This window comes from Pristiophorus japonicus, chromosome 9 (assembly GCF_044704955.1).
Source record: "Pristiophorus japonicus isolate sPriJap1 chromosome 9, sPriJap1.hap1, whole genome shotgun sequence".
In the NCBI taxonomy this organism is placed as follows: domain Eukaryota; kingdom Metazoa; phylum Chordata; class Chondrichthyes; family Pristiophoridae; genus Pristiophorus; species Pristiophorus japonicus.
This window is the reverse complement of record NC_091985.1, coordinates 229,517,277-229,538,815: the sequence shown is the minus strand read 5'-3', so window position 1 is coordinate 229,538,815 and position 21,539 is coordinate 229,517,277. Positions and strand designations below refer to the sequence as shown.

At 54.6% G+C, this 21,539-nt stretch overlaps 2 protein-coding genes across 2 annotated transcripts in view; both read right to left on the bottom strand.

Moving 5' to 3' along the window:
- Positions 1 to 176: 176 nt before the first annotated feature.
- Positions 177 to 21,539, bottom strand: part of LOC139274192 (collagen alpha-2(IV) chain-like) — a 22,064-nt gene continuing 701 nt past the window's right edge. Inside the window, exons 2-3 of the mRNA XM_070891226.1 lie at positions 5,287 to 5,434; positions 177 to 3,583 (exon numbers count right to left, since the gene is read on the bottom strand). Coding sequence (XP_070747327.1) covers positions 177 to 3,583; positions 5,287 to 5,407 — 3,528 coding nt within the window. The 5' untranslated portion in view covers positions 5,408 to 5,434. The remainder of the gene's footprint in view (positions 3,584 to 5,286; positions 5,435 to 21,539) is intronic.
- Positions 14,756 to 21,539, bottom strand: part of LOC139274191 (calcium-binding protein 1-like) — a 185,537-nt gene continuing 178,753 nt past the window's right edge. Inside the window, exon 6 of the mRNA XM_070891225.1 lies at positions 14,756 to 14,949. Coding sequence (XP_070747326.1) covers positions 14,756 to 14,949 — 194 coding nt within the window. The remainder of the gene's footprint in view (positions 14,950 to 21,539) is intronic.

Sequence of the window (21,539 nt, the reverse complement as noted above, 5' to 3'; positions counted from 1 at the left end):
CGACTGTAGGGGGCTGTCACAGCCTTCGCCAGGAACTGTCAGGATACCCCACCTCTTGCCCAAAAGCACCCCCCATCACACACACACACACACACAATTACATTTAAAGTCAAAACAGAAACATCTGTTTTAAAAAAAAAAGAAGATTTTGCTGTTTATTGTTCAAACAATGCTGTTCACCCGACCACGTCGATCTCGATGCAGCCCGAAGGAGGGGAGGGAGGCGGCGAGGCCTCGGGCCTAACCGTAACCAGGGGCAACAGCACGTCTCTGTAGTCACCGACGTCCACCTCGTCATCCGAGGAGGAGGAACCACCCATGGCATCATCGGTGACCCGGCGGTACTGACCTCTGAACCGCGGCTGGGCGAGGCCCCCTTGATTGGCCGTGTCGCCGAGGTGCTGCTGACCTCTGAACCACAGCCAGGCGAAGCCCCATTGGTTGTTCCCTCGGCAGGTTTGCGCCGACCCAGGAGGGGATCTGGAAACAAGACTGCTCGGCCACAAATTCTCCACCAAACCCACCCCTCCCGGACACTGGTCATCTCCCAAACCCACCCCTCCCGACAAATGGTCATCTCCCAAACCCACCCCTCCCGGCAAATGGTCATCTCCCAAACCCACCCCTCTCGGCAAATGGTCATCTCCCAAACCCACCCCTCCCGGCAAATGGTCATCTCCCAAACCCACCCCTCTCGGCAAATGGTCATCTCCCAAACCCACCCCTCCCGGCAAATGGTCGTCTCCCAGATCCAAACCTCCAAGCAAATGGTTATCTCCCAAACCCACCCCTCTCGGCAAATGGTCATCTCCCAAACCCACCCCTCCCGGCAAATGGTCATCTCCCAAACCCACCCCTCCCGGCAAATGGTCATCTCCCAAACCCACCCCTCCCGGCAAATGGTCATCTCCCAAACCCACCCCTCCCCGCAAATGGTCGTCTCCCAGATCCACCCCTCCCGGCAAATGGTCGTCTCCCAGATCCACCCCTCCCGGCAAATGGTCGTCTCCCAGATCCACCCCTCCCGGCAAATGGTCATCTCCCAGATCCACCCCTCCCGGCAAATGGTCATCTCCCAGATCCACCCCTCCCGGCAAATGGTCATCTCCCAGATCCACCCCTCCCGACAAATGGTCGTTTCCCAGATCCATCCCTCCCGGGAAATGGTCATCTCCCAGATCCACCCCTCCCGGCAAATGGTCATCTCCCAAACCCACCCCTCCTGGCAAATGGTCATCTCCCAGATCCACCCCTCCCGGCAAATGGTCGTCTTCCAGATCTAGCCCTCCTGGACACTGGTCATCTCCCAGATCCATCCCTCCCGGGAAATGGTCATCTCCCAGATCCATCCCTCCCGGCAAATGGTCATCTCCCAGATCCACCCCTCCCGGCAAATGGTCATCTCCCAAACCCAGCCCTCCTGGACACTGGTCATCTCCCAGATCCACCCCTCCCGGGAAATGGTCATCTCCCAGATCCACCCCTCCCGGACATTGGTCATCTCCCAGATCCACCCCTCCCAGCAAATGGTCATCTCCCAAACCCACCCCTCCCGGGAAATGGTCATCTCCCAGATCCACCCCTCCCGGACATTGGTCATCTCCTAGATCCACCCCTCCCGGACATTGGTCATCTCCCAGATCCACCCCTCCCAGCAAATAGTCATCTCCCAAACCCACCCCTCCCGGCAAATGGTCATCTCCCAGATCCACCCCTCCCGGCAAATGGTCATCTCCCAGATCCACCTCTCCCGGGAAATGGTCATCCCCCAAACCCAGCCCTCCCGGGAAATGGTCCTCTCCCAAACTCACACCTTCCTGCCTCTGAACATCCGCCACTTCCATCTCCACGGGTTCAGTTCGAGATCCTGCCGAAAATCCATCTCCTGCCAAGTCAGCCGCGGGGAGGCAGAGAGCAGGACCGCTGACTGTCTTCTCTTTGTCGGGTGCCCGGCCAGTCCCCTGTCCTTGCCCTCGGACGTGGGAGCCCCCCGTCCCTTGGGGCAGCCGAGTCCCTTCCTCTGTCCCGTGACAGGTCGATCGGCCGGTCGGTCCAACAGTCTGGCCTGGCGCAGGTTCCAGACCCTGCCTTTTGGAGTGCGGGACCACCACCCATTGGCTGGATTGGGTCAACTTCTGCAGTTTCGCTTTCTTGACGCCGGCAGACTTCTCCCCGGGACGTTCCTCGCCCCCAGGCCTCTTGCCACCTCGGTCGCGGGTGCCCTTCTCGCCTCCTCGCTGGTCCGAGACTGCTCTCACCCCCATGCTCTTGGTACGACAGGGCGACCGTTGCTCCGAGGGGCCCTCCAAGATCTCGCGCGCCGGACCCTCCTGGCTTGGCCGCTTCCCTTGCTGGCCGAACGGGCGCTCGGCCGCTTGGCGTCCCTCCGCGGGCCGGACTGCCTGCCGGCCGTCTCGGGCCGGAGCAGGAGCGGCCGTTCCCCTCTGCGAGGTGCAAACCGGGTGGCCACTTCCCCCCGGCTGGCTGCTGACTTGGCGGCTCTCTTGGGGCGGGAGGCTTCGGCCTGTCGAGCCGGAATCACTGGGCGGAGCCGAGCCGGGCGTCGGCTCCTCCTCCTCCGACGGCTGAGCGTGACCCTGGCCCTCGCTTGCCCCGCCCCTCTCCCCGTCGCGGTCCAGCCCCGCGTCTCGGGAAGCTCGGTCCGACCTTTGACCTGTCTGGTTTGAGGGTGGGTCCGCCTGGATAGGCCCGAGGCCTTCCCCCGGGCTGGGGCCGGCAGGGGGACTGGTCCCCGGGGTTCCTTCCCTCCCCTGGCACGTCTCCGGAGCGGGCGGGGGCGTGGTCGGCGGGGGGCTCTCATCTCTCCCCCCTCGGCCACCGTGGCTCGATGGGTCAGCAGGGCCGCTGACGGGCCCCTCTCGCTTCTGCCTCCACGTGCGTCTCGGGCAGGGGGCGCTGCAGGCAGAGTCCTGGGGCGGCTGCTCCTGGGCAGAGCGCTTTACTTTCATCCGGCGCCAGCTGACCACAGCCCGCGCGTGGGGCGGGTTTCCCGGAGGGGCGGCGCCCGTGACCCTTGACCCCCGAGGTGGGGCAGAGTAGGCGGCGGCCGGGGCTTTGGCTTCGGGCCTCCCCGCAGGGGTCTGCTTTTCCGTTCTCGGTGCGGTACTCGGCAGCGATCGTCGTGCCGGCTCGGAGTCTCGGGGAGGGGGCGCGACAGTCGGCGAGGCCCCCGGCACTCCGGCGGGGCCGGGGGGTGGCCGAGCTGCCGGGGTGGTGAGGCGTGCCCCGGCAAACGTCCCGCCACTCGCCCTCCGCTCCCCCGCGGAGGGGTCGGGGGCCGGTCCCTCCCGGGTCGGGCGCTCGACGGGCTGCTCCATCGGTTTGGGCTCGAAGCCGAGGATCCGGAGGCTCCGGGCGGCCTCCAAGAAGCCGGCGGTCTCCGTCGGGGGCAGCTGGACCTCCGCTGTGTACATGAAGTGCACCAGAGCCCTCAGGGTGATGGCCTTCAGTCCCGGCAGCTCCAGCGGCACCCTCTGCGAGCCGGCTACCCGCGTGGCGAAGCGCTGCAGGAAGAAGGGGCTGAACGCGGAGAGGACGCAGCGATGGGCCGGGATTCCTTCACCTGAGAGGAGGGGTGGGGGGGGGGGGGAGGCGGTGTGTGGTGGGGTGGGGGGAAAAGAGAGAAAAAGGAATAAAATACATGTTTCATTGATCCATGTTTCTCCCACTGTATAGTTGTTGCTAGTGTGGCCAACAAAGACTCATCGCTGTTAAGTAAACACAGCCTCGGGTCAAGCAGAGCGCAATCGCTGCACTGTTGTGCTGCTCTGCTTTAGACTGCGGCTCGGAAGCATTTTAAGATTGTTTTGCACGTGCAACAATGTGCGATGTCTCGATGGTGAGGTCTGGTTGCACTTGTCGGGAACAATAGCATACTGGTTAAATTACGGGACTCGTAATCCAGAAGCCTGGACTACTAATCCAGAGACATGTGTTCAAATCCCACCATGGCAGCTGGGGAATTTAAATTCAGTTCATTAAATAAATCTGGATGGAATAAAACTAGTACCATGAAGCTACCGGTTCACTAATGTCCTTTAGGGAAGGAAATCTGCCGTCCTTACCCGGTCTGGCATATATGTGGTTGACTCATAACTGCCCTCTGAAATGGTGGCTCACCACCACCCCAAGGGCAATTAGGGGTGGGCAATAAATGCCGGCCTTGCCAGCAACACCCACAACCCATGAATGACTTTGTTTTAAACTTGGTGTTCAATTGTCATTTGTTCATTAAAACATATATAGCATCTTGTATTTATACAGCGCCTATAACATAGTGAAACATCTCAAGGAATATTATGAGCTAAAATATTTGACACAGTCGCACAAGGAGAAATTAGGGCAAGGCTTGGTCAAAGAGGTAGGTTTTAAGGAGTGGCTTGAAGGATGAAAGAGAAGTAGAGGCGCGGAGAGGTTTAGGGAGGGAGTTCCAGAACTCGGGGCCCAGGCAGCTGAAGGGCCGGACACCGATGGTGGAGCGATTATAATCAGGGATGGTCAAAAGGGCAGAATGAGAGGAAATTAGAGGAGTACAGATATCTCGGGGGTGGGTGGGGCTGTCGGGCTGGAGGAGATTACAGAGATAGGGAGGAGCGAGGGCCATGGAGGGATTTGAAAATAAGGATGAGAATCGTGAAATCGAGGTGTTACTTAACCGGGAGCCAATGTAGCACAGGGGGTGATGGGTGAGCGAGACTGTAACAAAGGCACGGATGAGGGCTTACAGCACAGAAAGAGGCCGGTTGTGCCTGTACTGGCTTTTTGGCAGAGCTATCCAATTAGTCCCACTCCCCTGCTCTCCACCACAGCCCTGCAAATCTTTCCCCTTCAAATATTTATCCAATTCTCCTTCTGAAAGTCACGATTGAATCTGCTTACCCCGCCCTTTCAGGCAGCGCGTTCCAGATCACAACAACTCGCTGCGTTAAAAACATTTCTCCTCATCTCTCCTCCCTCTGGTTCTTTCAACAATTTCTCCCTATCTACTCTATCAAAACCGCTCATGATTTTCATCACCTCGATTAACCTTCTCCGCTCCAAGAACAATCCCAGCTTCCCCGGTCTTGCCATGTAACTGAAGTCCATCATCCCCTGGGACCATTCTGGTCAATCTCCTCTGCAGCCTCACAGTGAAAGTGATACGTGTTGAGGAGGGGGCTAAGGCAGAAAGGCTGGAGACTGGCAGAGAGAGAGAGAGAGAGAGAGAGAGGGGGGCGGACGGGCGAGGAATCGATGCCAGCGTTGGGACCAGGTGCCTTGTCTCACCTTCTGCGTACAGGATGGCATCACAGAGAAGGTCTCCTTGCTGCTGCCTGTGCAGGTGTTCAAAGGCGGTGCTGTGAAGACGGAGCTTGGAATGGGTGAGCTTGGAGTTCAAGCCCTCCATGGTTCAGGTCAGTCTCTTGACACCTACCTGCAAAAAAGGAAACAAAATGAGACTGCATCCGAACGTTAGAAGTACTGCTACAAAGCTGTACAAAGCCCTGGTTAGACCGCACCGGGAGCACGGTGAGCGGCTCTGGTCAAGCCACCTCGGGAAGGACAGATTGACGTGCAGCACAGATACACCAGAATGATGCCTGGACGGTGATTGGAGCGTGGGCAGGTACAGCAGGAGTAGCGAGGTCGGGGCGAAGGAGAGAGCATGTAGAGGGACGTGATCGGGGCCCGGGGGAGGCGCGTGTTCGGGGCCCAGAAGAGGCGAGGGCCCAGGGGCAGCACGGGCCCAGCCCACACTGTGTGCGATATGTGTGTGCGCACTAGACCCGTGCAGCAGAGCAGGTCTCCAGTTGTCCTGGTTAACCCCTGCCACTGGACCAAGACCGAGCTCTGTCGAGCCCCGTGTGGTGGCTGGTGTGCAACGGCCACCCCACGTTAAAAAAATCCACAAACAGGCATCTTCCACCCTTCAACATGTAGTTCAGGATCCGGAATATTAGGTCCTTCATTGAAACACCTGTGAACTCATCCCTTTTTGGCGTGGAAGCAAGTCATCCTCGTTTCGAGGGACTGTCTATGATGACCTGGACGGCAAGGGTTAAATTACGAGGCAAGATTACACAAACTGGGGTTGTATTCCCTGGAATTTAGACGGTTAAGGGGTGATTTGAGCGAAGTTTTCAAGATATTAAAGGGAACAGATAGGGTATAGAGAGAAACTATTTCTGCTGGTTGTGGGAATCTAGGACTCGGGGAGCAGAGTCTAAAAATTAGAGCCAGGCCTTTCAAGAGTGGATCGGTCAACGGTGTATGATACAGTCTGCAAGCATGGACTGCTTTTCAAGCTCTCCACCATTTTACCCTGCAAAACAATGATCCATCTCTTCAATTCCATACTTGGCAACCGCCGCTTCTGTGTACACTCTGGCACCCAGAAAAGCAGATACAGGACATTGGACAACCGACTCCCACAGGGTTCTGTCCTGGCATCCTGTTGTTATTCAACGTTTACACTAGTGGCTTGCCCGAAACAGAGCAAGTTCGTATACACTGATGACACTGCCTTGGCCACGCAAGACGTGAATCTGTCCATCGCCGAGGAGACCCGGACCAGGGATTTACAGAGGATGGAGGCCTACTTCCGCCAATGGCGACTCTGGTCCAACCCGCAAAAGACCGTCGCCTCGACATTCCACCTCAACAGCCATCAAGCAAACCGAGCTTTGAAAGTCTCCTTTTGCAGTGCAGAGGTAAACCATGCCAAAAACCCTGCCATTTCGGAGTCACGCTTGAGCGCAACCTATCACAAAAAACGTCTCCAGGACCTTGGGAAGAAACTGAAGAGTAGGGTCAACTTGATCCAGAAACCTGCCGGATCCACATGGGGCGCAGACGCTGAAACCCACCCCATGGCAGCACTTGCCCTGGCGTACTTGACAGCAGAGTACTGCTCTCCGGTATGGCTATCAAGTCCGCACGTCAAATTCCGCATGTCCAGCTGAATTCTACGGTGAGAATTATCACCGGTACGGTTTTATCGACACCAACTTGCTTGCAAACATCGCACCACCACACCGACACCACGAATATGCCGTCTCCAGAGAAGACAACCACCACACCAGCAAAGACATGCCGATCCAGGCCGACTTGACCAAGCCACCACCAACCCGTCTCAAATCCAGAAGGCCATTTTGGACCGTCGCCGAAGCCCTTTCAGCGATCTCCCCTCAGCCTCGATGACCGACGGCGGAATGCTTGGAAGCACTGCGACATTGGGAAAAGGATTCCTTACAGAGGACCCCACATTACAACCCTGAAGGATCAAACCTTCCTCACAAACGGTGGACAGCCATCAACCGCCTCAGAACTGGTCACGGTCGATGCTGTCACCTTCTCTGTAGGTGGACGATTGAAGCCTCCCCATCATGCGACTGTGGGGCTCCTAATCAGACCCTGGAGCACAGCATTGAGCACTGACCTCAGAGGGAAGTCGCAGGCAGCCGACGAGATATCCACGCTGTTACACCGGGAGCTTTGGCCTGGATATCTGACTTAGATATTGACAATGGATGTGCTTTGCGACTAACATATATGAAAGACGACGACGACAGGAGCGATTATCAAACAAGATTTGGCATCGAGCCACATAAGGAGATATTACGGATGGCGGAACGAGCTCAAGGGGCTAACTGGTCTCTTCCTGTTCCTATGTAATTTGTGTAGACGTCCCATCGACATAACCTCACTTCTTGTTTGCAAGTTCATTTCATAGAATGGTACGGCACAAAAGGAGTCAAACTCTCTCACTCTTTCTCCATATCCCTGCAATTGTTTCTCCTTGCAGTATTTATTCAATTCCCCTTTTGAAGGCTACTATTTGCCATTGAGGGAGCGCAGCGAAGGTTCACCAGACTGATTCCTGGGATTGGGGGTGGGGGGGGGGGATTGTCCTATGAGGAGAGATTGAGTAGACTAGGCCTTACGTATTCCCTAGAGTTTAAAAAGAATGAGAGGTGATCTCATTGAAACATCTAAAATTCTTACAGGGCTTGACAGGGTAGATGCAGGGAGGATGTTTCCCCCGGGCTGGGGAGCCTAGAACCAGGGGTCACAGTCTCAGAATAAGGGGTCGGCCATTTAGGACTGACATGAGAAGAAATTTCTTCACTCAGAGGGCTATGGAGGCTCAGTCATTGAGTATATTCAAGATGGAGATCAACAGATTTTTGGACTCGAGGGGAATCAAGGGATGTGGTAATAGGGTTGGAGAGTGGTGTTGAACATCCACAGCCCTCTGGGGTAAAGAATTCCAAAGATTCAAGTCCTTTGAAGAAATTTCTCCTCATCTCAGTCCTAAATGAATGACCCTCTAGTTCTACACTCTTCAGCCACATTGATATCAGGACAGGTGACTAAAAGCTTGGTCAAGGAGGTAGGAAGGGTTGTAGAGCTGGAGGAGGTTACATAGATAGGGAGAGGTGTACGGCTGGAGGAGGTTACATAGATAGGGAGGGGTGTAAAGCTGGAGGAGGTTACAGAGATAGAGAGGTTTGTAGGAGCTGGAGGAGGTTACATAGATAGGGAGGGGTGTAGGGCTGGAGGAGGTTACAGAGATAGGGAGGGTTGTAGGGGCTGGAGGAGGTTACATAGATAGAGAGGGGTGTAGGGCTGGAGGAGGTTACATAGATAGGGAGGGTTGTAGGGCTGGAGGAGGTTACAGAGATAAAGAGGGGTGTAGGGCTGGAGGAGTTTACAGAGATAGGGAGGGTTGTAGGGACTGGAGGAGGTTAGAGAGATAGGGAGGGGTGTAGGGGCTGGAGGAGGTTATAGAGATATGGAGAGTTGTAGGGGCTGGAGGAGGTTACATAGATAGAGAGGGGTGTAGGGCTGGAGGAGGTTACATAGATAGGGAGGGTTGTAGGGCTGGAGGAGGTTACAGAGATAGGGAGGGTTGTCGGGACTGGAGGAGGTTACAGAGATAGAGAAGGGTGTAGGGCTGGAGGAGATTACAGAGATAGGGAGGGTTGTAGGGCTGGAGGAGGTTACAGAGATAGGGAGGGTTGTAGGGGCTGGAGGAGGTTACAGAGATAGGGAGGGTTGTAGGGCTGGAGGAGGTTACAGAGATAGGGAGGGTTGTAAGGGCTGGGGGAGGTTACAGAGATAGGGAGGGTTGTAGGAGCTGGAGGAGGTTACAGAGATAGGGAGGGTTGTAAGGGCTGGAGGAGGTTACAGAGATAGGGAGAGTTGTAGGGGCTGGAGAAGGTTGCAGAGATAGGGAGGGATGTAGGGGCTGAAGGAGGTTACAGAGATAGGGAGGGTTGTAGGGACTGGAGAAGGTTACAGAGATAGGGAGGGTTGTAGGGGCTGGAGCAGGTTACAGAGATAGGGAGGGTTGTCGGGGCTGGAGGAGGTTACAGAGATAGGGAGGGTTGTAGGGGCTGGAGCAGGTTACAGAGATAGGGAGGGTTGTAGGGGCTGGAGAAGGTTACAGAGATAGGGAGGGTTGTAGGGGCTGGAGGAGGTTACAGAGATAGGGAGGGTTGTAGGTACTGGAGCAGGTTACAGAGATAGGGAGGGGTGTGGGGGCTGGAGGAGGTTACAGCGATAGGGAGGGGTGTAGGGGCTGGAGCAGGTTACAGAGATAGGGATGGTTGGAGGGGTTGGAGGAGATTGCAGACATAGGGAGGGTTGTAGGGGCTGGAGGAGGTTACGAGATAGGGAGGGTTGTAGGGTCTGGAGGAGGTTACAGAGATAGGGAGGGTTGTAGGGACTGGAGAAGGTTACAGAGATAGGGAGGGTTGTAGGGGCTGGAGCAGGTTACAGAGATAGGGAGGGTTGTCGGGGCTGGAGGAGGTTACAGAGATAGGGAGGGTTGTAGGGGCTGGAGCAGGTTACAGAGATAGGGAGGGTTGTAGGGGCTGGAGGAGGTTACAGAGATAGGGAGGGTTGTAGAGGCTGGAGGAGGTTACAGAGATAGGGAGGGTTGTAGGTACTGGAGCAGGTTACAGAGATAGGGAGGGGTGTGGGGGCTGGAGGAGGTTACAGCGATAGGGAGGGGTGTAGGGGCTGGAGCAGGTTACAGAGATAGGGATGGTTGGAGGGGTTGGAGGAGATTGCAGACATAGGGAGGGTTGTAGGGGCTGGAGGAGGTTACGAGATAGGGAGGGTTGTAGGGTCTGGAGGAGGTTACAGAGATAGGGAGGGTTGTAGAGTTGGTGGAGGTTACAGAGATAGGGAGGGTTGTAGGGCTGGAGGAGGTTACAGAGATAGGGAGGATTGTAGGAGCTGTGGGAGGTTACAGAGATAGGGAGGGTTGTAGGGGTTGGAGGATGTTACAGACATAGGGAGGGTTGTAGAGTTGGTGGAGGTTACAGAGATAGGGAGGGTTGTAGGGCTGGAGGAGGTTACAGAGATAGGGAGGGTTGTAGAGTTGGTGGAGGTTACAGAGATAGGGAGTGTTGTAGGAGGTTACAGAGATAGGGAGGGTTGTAGAGTTGGTGGAGGTTACAGAGATAGGGAGGGTTGTAGAGTTTGTGGAGGTTACAGAGATAGGGAGGGTTGTAGAGTTGCTGGAGGTTACAGAGATATGGAGGGTTGTAGGGCTGGAGGAGGTTACAGACATAGGGAGGGTTGTTGGGCTGGAGGAGGTTACAGACATAGGGAGGGTTGTAGAGTTGGTGGAGGTTACAGAGATAGGGAGGGTTGTAGGGGCTGGAGCAGGTTACAGAGATAGGGAGGGTTGTAGGGGCTGGAGGAGGTTACAGAGATAGGGAGGGTTGTAGGGGCTGGAGCAGGTTACAGAGATAGGGAGGGTTGTAGGGGCTGGAGGAGGTTACAGAGATAGGGAGGGTTGTAGAGGCTGGAGGAGGTTACAGAGATAGGGAGGGTTGTAGGTACTGGAGCAGGTTACAGAGATAGGGAGGGGTGTGGGGGCTGGAGGAGGTTACAGCGATAGGGAGGGGTGTAGGGGCTGGAGCAGGTTACAGAGATAGGGATGGTTGGAGGGGCTGGAGGAGGTTACAGAGATAGGGAGGGTTGTAGGGGCTGGAGGAGGTTACAGAGATAGGGAGGGTTATAGGGGCTGGAGGAGGTTACAGAGATAGGGAGGGTTGTAGGGGCTGGAGGAGGTTACAGAGATAGGGAGGGTTATAGGGGCTGGAGGAGGTTACAGAGATAGGGAGGGTTGTAGGGGCTGGAGGAGGTTACAGAGATAGGGAGGGTTGTAGGGGCTGGAGGAGGTTACAGAGATAGGGAGGGTTGTAGGGGCTGGTATAGGTTACAGAGATAGGAAGGGTTGTAGGGGCTGGAGGAGGTTACAGAGATAGGAAGGGTTGTAGGGGCTGGAGGAGGTTACAGAGATAGGGAGGGTTGTAGGGGCTGGAGGAGGTTACAGAGATAGGGAGGGTTGTCGGGGCTGGTATAGGTTACAGAGATAGGAGGGTTGTAGGGGCTGGAGCAGGTTACAGAGATAGGGAGGTTTGTAGGGGCTGGAGGAGGTTACAGAGATAGGGAGGGTTGTAGGGGCTGGTATAGGTTACAGAGATAGGGAGGGTTGTAGGGGCTGGAGCAGGTTACAGAGATAGGGATGGTTGGAGGGGCTGGAGGAGGTTACAGAGATAGGGAGGGTTGTAGGGGCTGGAGGAGGTTACAGAGATAGGGAGGGTTATCGGGGCTGGAGGAGGTTACAGAGATAGGGAGGGTTGTAGGGGCTGGAGGAGGTTACAGAGATAGGGAGGGTTATAGGGGCTGGAGGAGGTTACAGAGATAGGGAGGGTTGTAGGGGCTGGAGGAGGTTACAGAGATAGGGAGGGTTGTAGGGGCTGGAGGAGGTTACAGAGATAGGGAGGGTTGTAGGGGCTGGTATAGGTTACAGAGATAGGAAGGGTTGTAGGGGCTGGAGGAGGTTACAGAGATAGGAAGGGTTGTAGGGGCTGGAGGAGGTTACAGAGATAGGGAGGGTTGTAGGGGCTGGAGGAGGTTACAGAGATAGGGAGGGTTGTCGGGGCTGGTATAGGTTACAGAGATAGGAGGGTTGTAGGGGCTGGAGCAGGTTACAGAGATAGGGAGGTTTGTAGGGGCTGGAGGAGGTTACAGAGATAGGGAGGGTTGTAGGGGCTGGTATAGGTTACAGAGATAGGGAGGGTTGTAGGGGCTGGAGCAGGTTACAGAGATAGGGAGGTTTGTAGGGGCTGGAGGAGGTTACAGAGATAGGGAGGGTTGTAGGGGCTGGAGGAGGTTACAGAGATAGGGAGGGTTGTAGGGGCTGGAGGAGGTTACAGAGATAGGGAGGGTTGTAGAGGCTGGTATAGGTTACAGAGATAGGAGGGTTGTAGGGGCTGGAGCAGGTTACAGAGATAGGGAGGTTTGTAGGGGCTGGAGGAGGTTACAGAGATAGGGAGGGTTGTAGGGGCTGGTATAGGTTACAGAGATAGGGAGGGTTGTAGGGGCTGGAGCAGGTTACAGAGATAGGGAGGTTTGTAGGGGCTGGAGGAGGTTACAGAGATAGGGAGGGTTGTAGGGGCAGGAGCAGGTTGGTGCAGGGGCTGGAATAGAAAAATAAAATTTTAAAACACATTTTTATGTTAAACTCCTTGCCCACTAAGGTAAGTTTATTTGAAACCCAAATTACAAAACTTAAAAACTCAATTTTTTTTCCCCCAACACATTTATTAACTTTAATTTAAATTAATGTTAAATATGTGAGGCGTGATTTTTTTTTTATGTTGTGTTTAGTGAGTTTGTTTTTTTTCTCATTAATCGCAATGTCAACTCGTAGGTACAGAGTTCCCGTGCTATTAGAAACATAGAAAATAGGTGCAGGAGTAGGCCATTCAGCCCTTCAAGCCTGCACCACCATTCAATAAGATCATGGCTGATCATGCAGCCTCAGTACTCCATTCCCGCTTTCTCTCCATACCCGTTGATTCCTTTAGCCGTAAGGGCCACATCGAACTCCCTTTTGAATATATTTAGTGAATTGGCCTCAACAACTTTGTGGTAGAGAATTCCACAGGTTCACCACTCTCTGGGTGAAGAAGTTTCTCTTCATCTCGGTTCTAAATGGCTTACCCCTTATCCTGGTTCTGGACTTCCCCAACATCGGGAACATTCTTCCTGCATCTAACCTGTCCAAACCCGTCAGAATTTTATATGTTTCTATGAGATCCCCTCTCATCCTTCTAAACTCCAGTGAATATAAGCCCAGTTGATCTAGTCTTTCTTCATCTGTCAGTCCTGCCATCCCGGGAATCAGTCTGGTGAACCTTCGCTGCACTCCCTCAATAGAAAGCACGTCCTTCCTCAGATTAGGAGACCAAAACTGAACACAATATTCCAGGTGAGGCCTCACCAAGGCCCTGTACAACTGCAGTAAGACCTCTCTGCTCCTATACTATTGATGAGATTACTGCACCTGATTGGCTGAGCAGTCCCACGTGACCGCACCTTCAGCGTGGGAACCTGGAGGACATGTAAGCGCTTCGCAGCGCGGGAAGAGAAGGCCTCCCCAGCAGGTAGATTCGTTAAAAAATTCTCGGGTCGTAGGCGTGCGTCTGAAAGAAGCCTCCGACCGGAATTTTCGGCCCATTGTTTTCGATCCCTGCCACAAACTCGATCCCTCTCCCCAGCTGCTGTTTGCGCCTGAACCTTGACCCTGAAAATGAGCTTGCGACCACATATCCACAGAAAAACTAAGTCCGCCTGCTTCCACCTCCGTAACATCGCCCGTCTCCGCCCCTGCCTCAGCTCATCCGCTGCTGAAGCCCTCATCCGCGCCTTTGTTACCTCCAGACTTGACTATTCCAACTCACTCCTGGCTGGCCTCCCACATTCTACCCTACGTAAACTCGAGGTGATCCAAAACTCGGCAGCCCGTGCCCGAACCCGCATCAAGTCCCGCTCACCCATCACCCCCTGTGCTCGCCGACCTACATTGGCTTCCGGTTAAGCAACGCCTCGATTTCAAAATTCTCCATCCTTGTTCACAAATCCCTCCATGGCCCTCGCCCTCTCCCTATCTCTGGAATCTCCTCCAGCCCCACAATCCCCCCCGCCCCCCCCCCCCACCCCGAGATGTCTGCGCTCCTCTAATTCTACCCTCCTGACCATCCCTGATAATAATCGCTCCACCATCGGTGTCCGGCCCTTCAGCTGCCTGGGCCCCGAGCTCTGGAACTCCCTCCCCTAAACCTCTCCGTCTCTTTCCTACTTTCAGACCCTCCTTAAAACCTACCTCTTTGACCCAGCTTTTGGTCACCTGCGCTAATTTCTTCTTATACGGCTCGGTGTCAAATTTGTTAATCTCATCATCATCATAGTCAATCCCTCGAACGAGGATGACTTGCTTCCACATGGGTTCACAGATGTTTCAATGAAGGACCCGATGTTCCAGGTCCTGAACTCCAATTGATAGGGTGGAAGATGCCTGTGGGTGGATTTTTTTAACGTGTGGTGACCGTTGCACACCAGCCCCCACATGAGCTTGACACAGCTGGGTCTTTATCCAGTGGCAAAGGTAAACCAGGACGACTGGAGACCTGCTCTGCTGCACAGGCCTAGTGCGCGCACATATCGCACAGTGTGGGCAGGCCCATGCTGCCCCAGGGCCCTTGGCTCTTCGGGGCCCCATACCTTCATCCGCCACGATCTCTCACCACTCTTCCCCAACAAAAACACTCGCCACACCTCCGCCACGGTCTCTTCCCGCTCATCCACCACAAAAACACTGGCCCACCTCCGCACGAAACATTTGCCGAACTTCCGCCACGATCACCGAGCGAATCTCAGCTACGATTCCTCATGGCTCCTCCACCTCGATCTCTCGCCACACCTCCACCTCGACGTAGCCGCTCCTCCGCTGTACCTGAGCCCCGCTCCGAAAAGCGACCTGGGTTCTGATGGCATCACGCACATCGAAGCCGTCGCACATTTGCAGCAGCTCGCGCTGGATGTTGGAGTGGCACACGGCCCCAGCTCTTTTGTAGCCCCGACCTGCATGGTGTTGATATAAACCCCACAGTCACTGACACCAATCCCCTCCTGTCTGATATAAACCCACCCCACAGTCACTGACACCAATCTCCTCCTGTCTGATATAAACCCACCCCACAGTCACTGACACCAATCTCCTCCTGTCTGATATAAACCCACCCCACAGTCACTGACACCAATCTCCTCCTGTCTGATATAAACCCACCCCACAGTCACTGACATCAATCTCCTCCTGTCTGCTATAAACCCACCCCACAGTCACTGACACCAATCCCCTCCTGTCTGATATAAACCCACCCCACAGTCACTGACACCAATCTCCTCCTGTCTGATATAAACCCATCCCACAGTCACTGACACCAATCTCCTCCTGTCTGATATAAACCAACCCCACAGTCACTGACACCAATCTCCTCCTGTCTGATATAAACCAACTCCACAGTCACTGACACCAATCTCCTCCTGATTGATATAAACCCACCCCACAGTCACTGACACCAATCTCCTCCTGTCTGATATAAACCCACCCCACAGTCACTGACACCAATCTCCTCCTGTCTGATATAAACCAACCCCACAGTCACTGACACCAATCTCCTCCTGTCTGATATAAACCCACCCCACAGTCACTGACACCAATCTCCTCCTGTCTGATATAAACCAATCCCACAGTCACTGACACCAATCTCCTCCTGTCTGATATAAACCCACCCCACAGTCACTGACACCAATCTCCTCCTGTCTGATATAAACCAACCCCACAGTCACTGACACCAATCTCCTCCTGTCTGATATAAACCAACTCCACAGTCACTGACACCAATCTCCTCCTGATTGATATAAACCCACCCCACAGTCACTGACACCAATCTCCTCCTGTCTGATATAAACCCACCCCACAGTCACTGACACCAATCTCCTCCTGTCTGATATAAACCAACCCCACAGTCACTGACACCAATCTCCTCCTGTCTGATATAAACCCACCCCACAGTCACTGACACCAATCTCCTCCTGTCTGATATAAACCAATCCCACAGTCACTGACACCAATCTCCTCCTGTCTGATATAAACCCACCCCACAGTCACTGACACCAATCTCCTCCTGTCTGATATAAACCCACCCCACAGTCACTGACACCAATCTCCTCCTGTCTGATATAAACCCACCCCACAGTCACTGACACCAATCTCCTCCTGTCTGATATAAACCAATCCCACATTCACTGACACCAATCTCCTCCTGTCTGATATAAACCCACCCCACAGTCACTGACACCAATCTCCTCCTGTCTGATATAAACCCAGCCCAGTCACTGACACCAATCTCCTCCTGTCTGATATAAACCAATCCCACAGTCACTGACACCAATCTCCTCCTGTCTGATATAAACCCACCCCACAGTCACTGACACCAATCTCCTCCTGTCTGATATAAACCCACCCCACAGTCACTGACACCAATCCCCTCCTGTCTGATATAAACTCACCCCACAGTCACTGACACCAATCTCCTCGTCTGATAGAAACCCACCCCACAATCACTGACACCAATCTCCTCCTGTCTGATATAAACCCACCCCAGTCACTGACACCAATCTCCTCCTGTTTGATATAAACCAATCCCAGAGTCACTGACACCAGTCTCCTCCTGTCTGATAGAAACCAATCCCACAATCACGGACCTTCGAATCCGCTGGAACCATTCTAGTATCTCGGGAATTTTGGAAGATCAAGACCAATGCATCCACTATCTCTGCCACCATTTCTTTTTGAACCCTAGGATGTCGACTGTCAGGTCCAGTGAATTGGTTGGCTTTTAATCCCGTTAGATTCTATCGTACTTTTTCGCTACTTATATTAATTACATTAAGTTCCTCACTCTCACTAGTCCTCAAGTCGCTGGAGAAATACCACCAACGATGTCTCCGCAAGATCCTACAAATCCCCTGGGAGGACAGACACACCAACATTAGCGTCCTCGACCAGGCCAACATCCCTAGCATTGGAGCACTGACCACACTTGATCAGCTCCGCTGGGCGGGCCACATTGTCCACACGCCAGACACGAGACTCCCAGCACAAACGCTCTACTTGGAACTCCTTCATGGCAAGCGAGCCCAAGGTGAGCAGAGGAAACGTTACAAGGACACCCTCAAAGCCTCCCTGATAAAGTGCGACATCCCCACTGACACCTGGGAGTCCCTGGCCAAAGACCACCCTAAGTGGAGGAAGTGCATCCGGGAGGGCACTGAGCACCTCGAGTCTCAATGCCGAGAGAGCATGCAGAAACCAAGCGCAGGCAGCGGAAGGAGCGTGCGGCAAACCTGTCCCACCCTCCCTTACCCTCAACGTCTATCTGTCCCACCTGTGACAGGGACTGTGGTTCTCGTATTGGACTGTTCAGTCACCTCAGGACTCATTTTTAGAGTGGAAGCAAGTCTTCCTCAATTCCGAGGGACTATGATGGCTCCCCACCATTTTCGGTAAGCGTTTCACGTTATTTACTGGGAAGACATTTGTAAAATATTTCTTTAACGTTTCCCCATTTCCTTGTTCTCTGTAATAATTTCTCCTGTCTCGGTCTCTAATGGACCAATGATTATTTTGGCTATTCTCTTCCTTTTTACATACTTGTCGAAACTCATACAATCTGTTTTATATTTCTTGCTAGTTATCTCTCAATCTATTTTTTTTATCTCATAACACTCCTGTTAAGTTCCTTGGGACGTTTCACTCTGTTAAACGCGCTATATAAATACAAGTTGTTGACATTGTCTTGGAGCACATACTTGGAGACGCAGATAGGTAACCTCTGACCTCACTCCTTCCCCACCCATACCCATCAAAGCACCGTGAACTTTAGACAACTTAAGCACTTGTTTGGATATCGGTGAAAGAATCCTCCGCCTCTCATCGTACACGTGACAAGGTGATGGTTGAAGCAGGGTGAATTGGGCAATTAAGAAGGGACAAGCCATTTCCCAGCTCAAAGTCTGCTCAAAACACCCTTGATGGGCTGAGCACCCTGGGTTATCGAATACTTCCAGTGTCAAGATATGCTTGCTGCAAAAAGGGTCACAGTGTATATCGGAAGGAATAAACAGACAAGAACAGGAGGCCCATTCAGCCCCTCGAGCCTGCTACATCATCATCGGCAGTCCCTCGAAATCGAGGAAGACCTGCTTCCTCAAAGTGAGTTCTCAGGTGACTGAACAGCCCAATACGAGAACCACAGTCCCTGTCACAGGTGGGGCAGATAGTCGTTGTGGGTAAGGGAGGGTGGGACTGGTTTGCCGCACGCTCCTTCCGCTGCCTGCGCTTGGTTTCTGCATGCTCTCGGCGATGAGACTCAAGGTGCTCAGCGCCCTCCCGGATGCACTTCCTCCACTTAGGGCGGTCTTTGGCCAGGGACTCCCAGGTGTCAGTGGGGATGTTGCATTTTATCAGGGAGGCTTTGAGGATGTCCTTGTAACGAATGACCAGGAGATCCAAGAGCTAATAAATCGCAAGCGCAGGGCATTTCTGAGCCTAAAACAACCCAACTCGGGAGCAGAAAAGCTGCATTACAGATGGCTTAAGGCCGAGGTCCAACAAAACCCCCACAACCTGATACACGGGAACAGGAGGAGGCCCATTCAGCCCCTCGAGCCTGTTACACAGGAACAGGAGGAGGCCCATTCAGCCCCTCGAGCCTGTTACACAGGAACAGGAGGAGGCCCATTCAGCCCCTCGAGCCTGTTACACAGGAACAGGAGGAGGCCCATTCAGCCCCTCGAGCCTGTTACACAGGAACAGGAGGAGGCCCATTCAGCCCCTCGAGCCTGTTACACAGGAACAGGAGGAGGCCCATTCAGCCCCTCGAGCCTGTTACACAGGAACAGGAGGAGGCCCATTCAGCCCCTCGAGCCTGTTACACAGGAACAGGAGGAGGCCCATTCAGCCCCTCGAGCCTGTTACACAGGAACAGGAGGAGGCCCATTCAGCCCCTCGAGCCTGTTACACAGGAACAGGAGGAGGCCCATTCAGCCCCTCGAGCCTGTTACACAGGAACAGGAGGAGGCCCATTCAGCCCCTCGAGTCTGTTACACAGGAACAGGAGGAGACCCATTCAGCCCCTCGAGTCTGTTACACAGGAACAGGAGGAGGCCCATTCAGCCCCTCGAGTCTGTTACACAGGAACAGGAGGAGGCTCATTCAGCCCCTTGAGCCTGTTACACAGGAACAGGAGGAGGCCCATTCAGCCCCTCGAGTCTGTTACACAGGAACAGGAGGAGGCCCATTCAGCCCCTCGAGTCTGTTACACAGGAACAGGAGGAGACCCATTCAGCCCCTTGAGCCTGTTACACAGGAACAGGAGGATTCTGCTAGTTCAATTCGATCATGGCTGATCTGTATCTTAACTCCATCCCACCTGCCTTGGTTCAGTGACATGCGATTCCGGTGTGGGGAGTTAGGGTGAGTGTGGGTTAGGGAGGAGCCAGCGAGGGGATTTCAGGCACTTTATGAAGGGAATAGGGGAGCGACGCGAAGTCAAACCACTGTACCGTGTCCCTCGACACTCTGTGGACTGCCCACCGCTCTTCCCACATCAGTCATTCAGGTCTCTCTCACCCCGTAACTGGCCCAGTGGGTCCACTCCTCCCGTGATTCCACCACATCTCACTCCAACACACCACCAGCTTGCTTTCCACTATCCCCAACCTCCCCTACCCATCCTCACTCGCCTCCTCTCCCTTCCCTTCCCCTTGTTCACTCCCCCTCCCCCACTCAACCCCTTCCCCGGCCCCTCCCCTGTACTCACAACTGTCCCACCCTCCCTCATCCTCACTCCCCTCCTTCCCCGCCTCCTTCACTCTGCCTGCCCTCCTTCACCTTTCCTTATCCTCCCTCCCTCACTCATTCTCTCCTTCCCTTCCTGCCTCCATTACCCCCTCTCACTCCCATTCTCCCCTCTCTCCCTTCACGGTCTCCTCCCTTCCCCCTCCCCATATCCACCCTCTCCTGCCTCTAGCACTCTTCCCCCCCCCCTCCTCCTCTGTACCCTTCCCCTCTCCTCACTCCACTCCACTCCACTCCCTCCCTCTTCCCTCCCTTTCCTTCTACCAATCCCTCCCCCTCTTCTCTCTCCCTCCCTCCCTCACCCCTCCCACCATCACCATCCATCTCTCACGCTCTTCTCCTCTCTCTGTCTCTTCCCCCCATCCGCCCCCCCCCCCGCCCCGCCTCCCTAACTCTCCCCTCTCTCTCCCCACCGCTCCTCTATCCTCTTGACCACTCTTACCCTCCCCCTTGGCTTCCTTCCCTTCCCTTCCCACTTACCCTTTCTCTCCCATTTCCCACTGCCTTTCCTCACTATCCCCTCTGTCATTCTAAAACTCGCTCCCCTCTCCCTCTGCTCATATCCCCTCCCTCTTCCACTCCTCCCCTATCTCCTCTTTTCTCCATTACCTCCTAACAATCCCTCCGCTCCATCTCTCCTTCTCCACTTTCCCTCTACTCCTCCCCTTCCCCTATCTTTCCCCCCTCTGCCTCTGTAACCACCCTCTCACCATCCCTCTCACAACCTCCCTCTCACCCTCACCCCCTCTCTCACACACCCTCACCCCCCTCTCTCTCTCTCCCCCTCTCTCTCTCTCTCACACACACACACACCTCACCCCCTCTCTTTCTCCCTCTCCCCCTCACTCCCTCACCCTCACACCTCACCACCTCTCTCTCCCTCACACCTCACCACCCCCAACTCCCTCTCTCTCTCCCTCACCCTCACCCCCTCTCTCCCTCACCCCCTCTCTCTCCCTCACCCCCTCTCTCCTCCTCACCCTCACTTTCTCTCCCTCTCTCCCTTACACCTCACCACACCCCTCTCTCTCTCTCTCTCTCTCTCACACCTCCTCCTCTCTCTCATACCTCACCCCCCTCTCTCTCATCTCACCCCCTCTCTCTCTCTCTCTCTCTCTTTCTCTCACCTCACCCCTCTCTCTCTCACCTCACCCCCCTCTCTCTCTCTCTCATCTCACCCCCTCTCACTCTCACCCCCTCTCACTCTCACTCTCTCTCTCTCTCTCTCTCCTCACCCTCTCCCTCTCTCTCTCATCTCACCATCTCACCCCCCTCTCTCTCTTTCACACACCTCACCCCTCTCTCTCACCTCACGCCCTCTCTCTCTCACCTCTCCCTCTCTCACCTCACCCCCTCTCTCTCTCTCACCTCACTCTCTCTCTCTCTCTCTCTCATACCTCATCCTCCTCTCTCTCTCTCTCATACCTCACCCCCTCTCCCTCTCACCTCACCCCCTCTCTCTCTCTCACCTCACTCTCTCTCTCTCTCTCTCTCTCTCATACCTCATCCTCCTCTCTCTCTCTCTCATACCTCACCCCCTCTCCCTCTCACCTCACCCCCTCTCTCTCTCCCTCTCACCTCACCCCCTCTCTCTCTCCCTCTCACCTCACCCCCTCTCTCTCTCCCTCTCACCTCACCCCCTCTCTCTCCCTCTCACCTCACCCCCTCTCCCTCTCACCTCACCCCCTCTCCCTCTCACCTCACCCCCTCTCCCTCTCACCTCACCCCCTCTCCCTCTCACCTCACC